This window comes from Penaeus japonicus, unplaced genomic scaffold, assembly GCF_977035675.1.
Source record: "Penaeus japonicus unplaced genomic scaffold, GWHDUDI00000001_assembly GWHDUDI00000033, whole genome shotgun sequence".
In the NCBI taxonomy this organism is placed as follows: domain Eukaryota; kingdom Metazoa; phylum Arthropoda; class Malacostraca; order Decapoda; family Penaeidae; genus Penaeus; species Penaeus japonicus.
Window position 1 is genome coordinate 2,515,535 of NW_028234435.1, and position 968 is coordinate 2,516,502.

Consider the following 968-nt stretch of genomic DNA (forward strand, 5'->3'; position numbering starts at 1 on the left):
GGGGGTTATCTCTTCTCCCCTCGCCCCCTTCCTTCTCTCGGGGAGATGCAGTAAGAAAAGAAAATTCCAAGAAAAGGAAACAGGATATTCTCTTCCATAATTTGACTCGGGCGCCACCAGCCCTTTTGTAAGGCGAGATCCGATTGGCTGGCTGCATCCCGCGTCGACGCGAGCATCCAATGGGAGGCGAGGTGGTGACAGCGCGGAGTTTTTCCGTTTTATATTAGGTTATTCGAAGTTTAAATGAATAGGTGATGTTCTATTTCCTTTCAAACATTATAAGGGATTATGTTACGTATGAAAAATGAATCGAGGAAAGCTTGCATATGCCAGGGTGTGTGTAAAATGTGAGATTTATGTGGCGGTGTGGCAACCTTACGTCTCTCGCTCACAGAAAATAACAAGAGCAAATTCAGTTGTCTAACAACCTTTGTGACGGGAGGATACGCTGTCCTCCAGTGCTCAAGAGTGTGTGGTTTCCTTATTACTTTGTATAATGTGAGAAATATTTGATATATCTAAATGATTTAAGGGAGTGAGAATAGTGGGCTGGCTTCGAAGGAATCGAAGGTGCGTGTAGAGTGAGATATTTGAGCAGGAATTCACAGCATGGCGATGTGTATCGGTGTTTGGAGGTCGCCGCTGCGCCCGTGTGCTGTTGTCCCGTCTTCCAAGCTGCTGCTGCCGCTGCTGCTCTCCCTGCTGGCGGCCACGGCGTGCAGCGGCCAGATGGCGGGGGGCGGCGGCGGCGGAGGAGGAGCTGGAGCAGGAGTTGGAGTGGGAGTCGGAGGAGTAGGAGTAGGAGTGGGCGCAGGGGCGCTGCCGGGGCCGCGGCTGGGCCCGGGGCGCATCGAGCACATCTCGGAGCACGACTTGCTGCCGCGCCACAACCGCTGCGAGCCCATCACCATCCGCCTGTGCAAGGACATCCAGTACAACTCGACCATCATGCCCAACCTGCTCAACCA

General features: G+C 53.1%; 1 protein-coding gene across 1 annotated transcript in view; it reads left to right on the forward strand.

Annotated features, from left to right (window-relative positions):
* The first annotated feature begins 414 nt into the window (after positions 1-414).
* Positions 415-968, forward strand: part of fz (frizzled class receptor) — a 76,981-nt gene continuing 76,427 nt past the window's right edge. The window contains exon 1 of the mRNA XM_043018669.2: positions 415-968. This exon is cut by the window's right edge and continues 977 nt beyond it. Within this exon, the coding sequence (XP_042874603.1) occupies positions 610-968 (359 nt within the window). The 5' untranslated portion in view covers positions 415-609.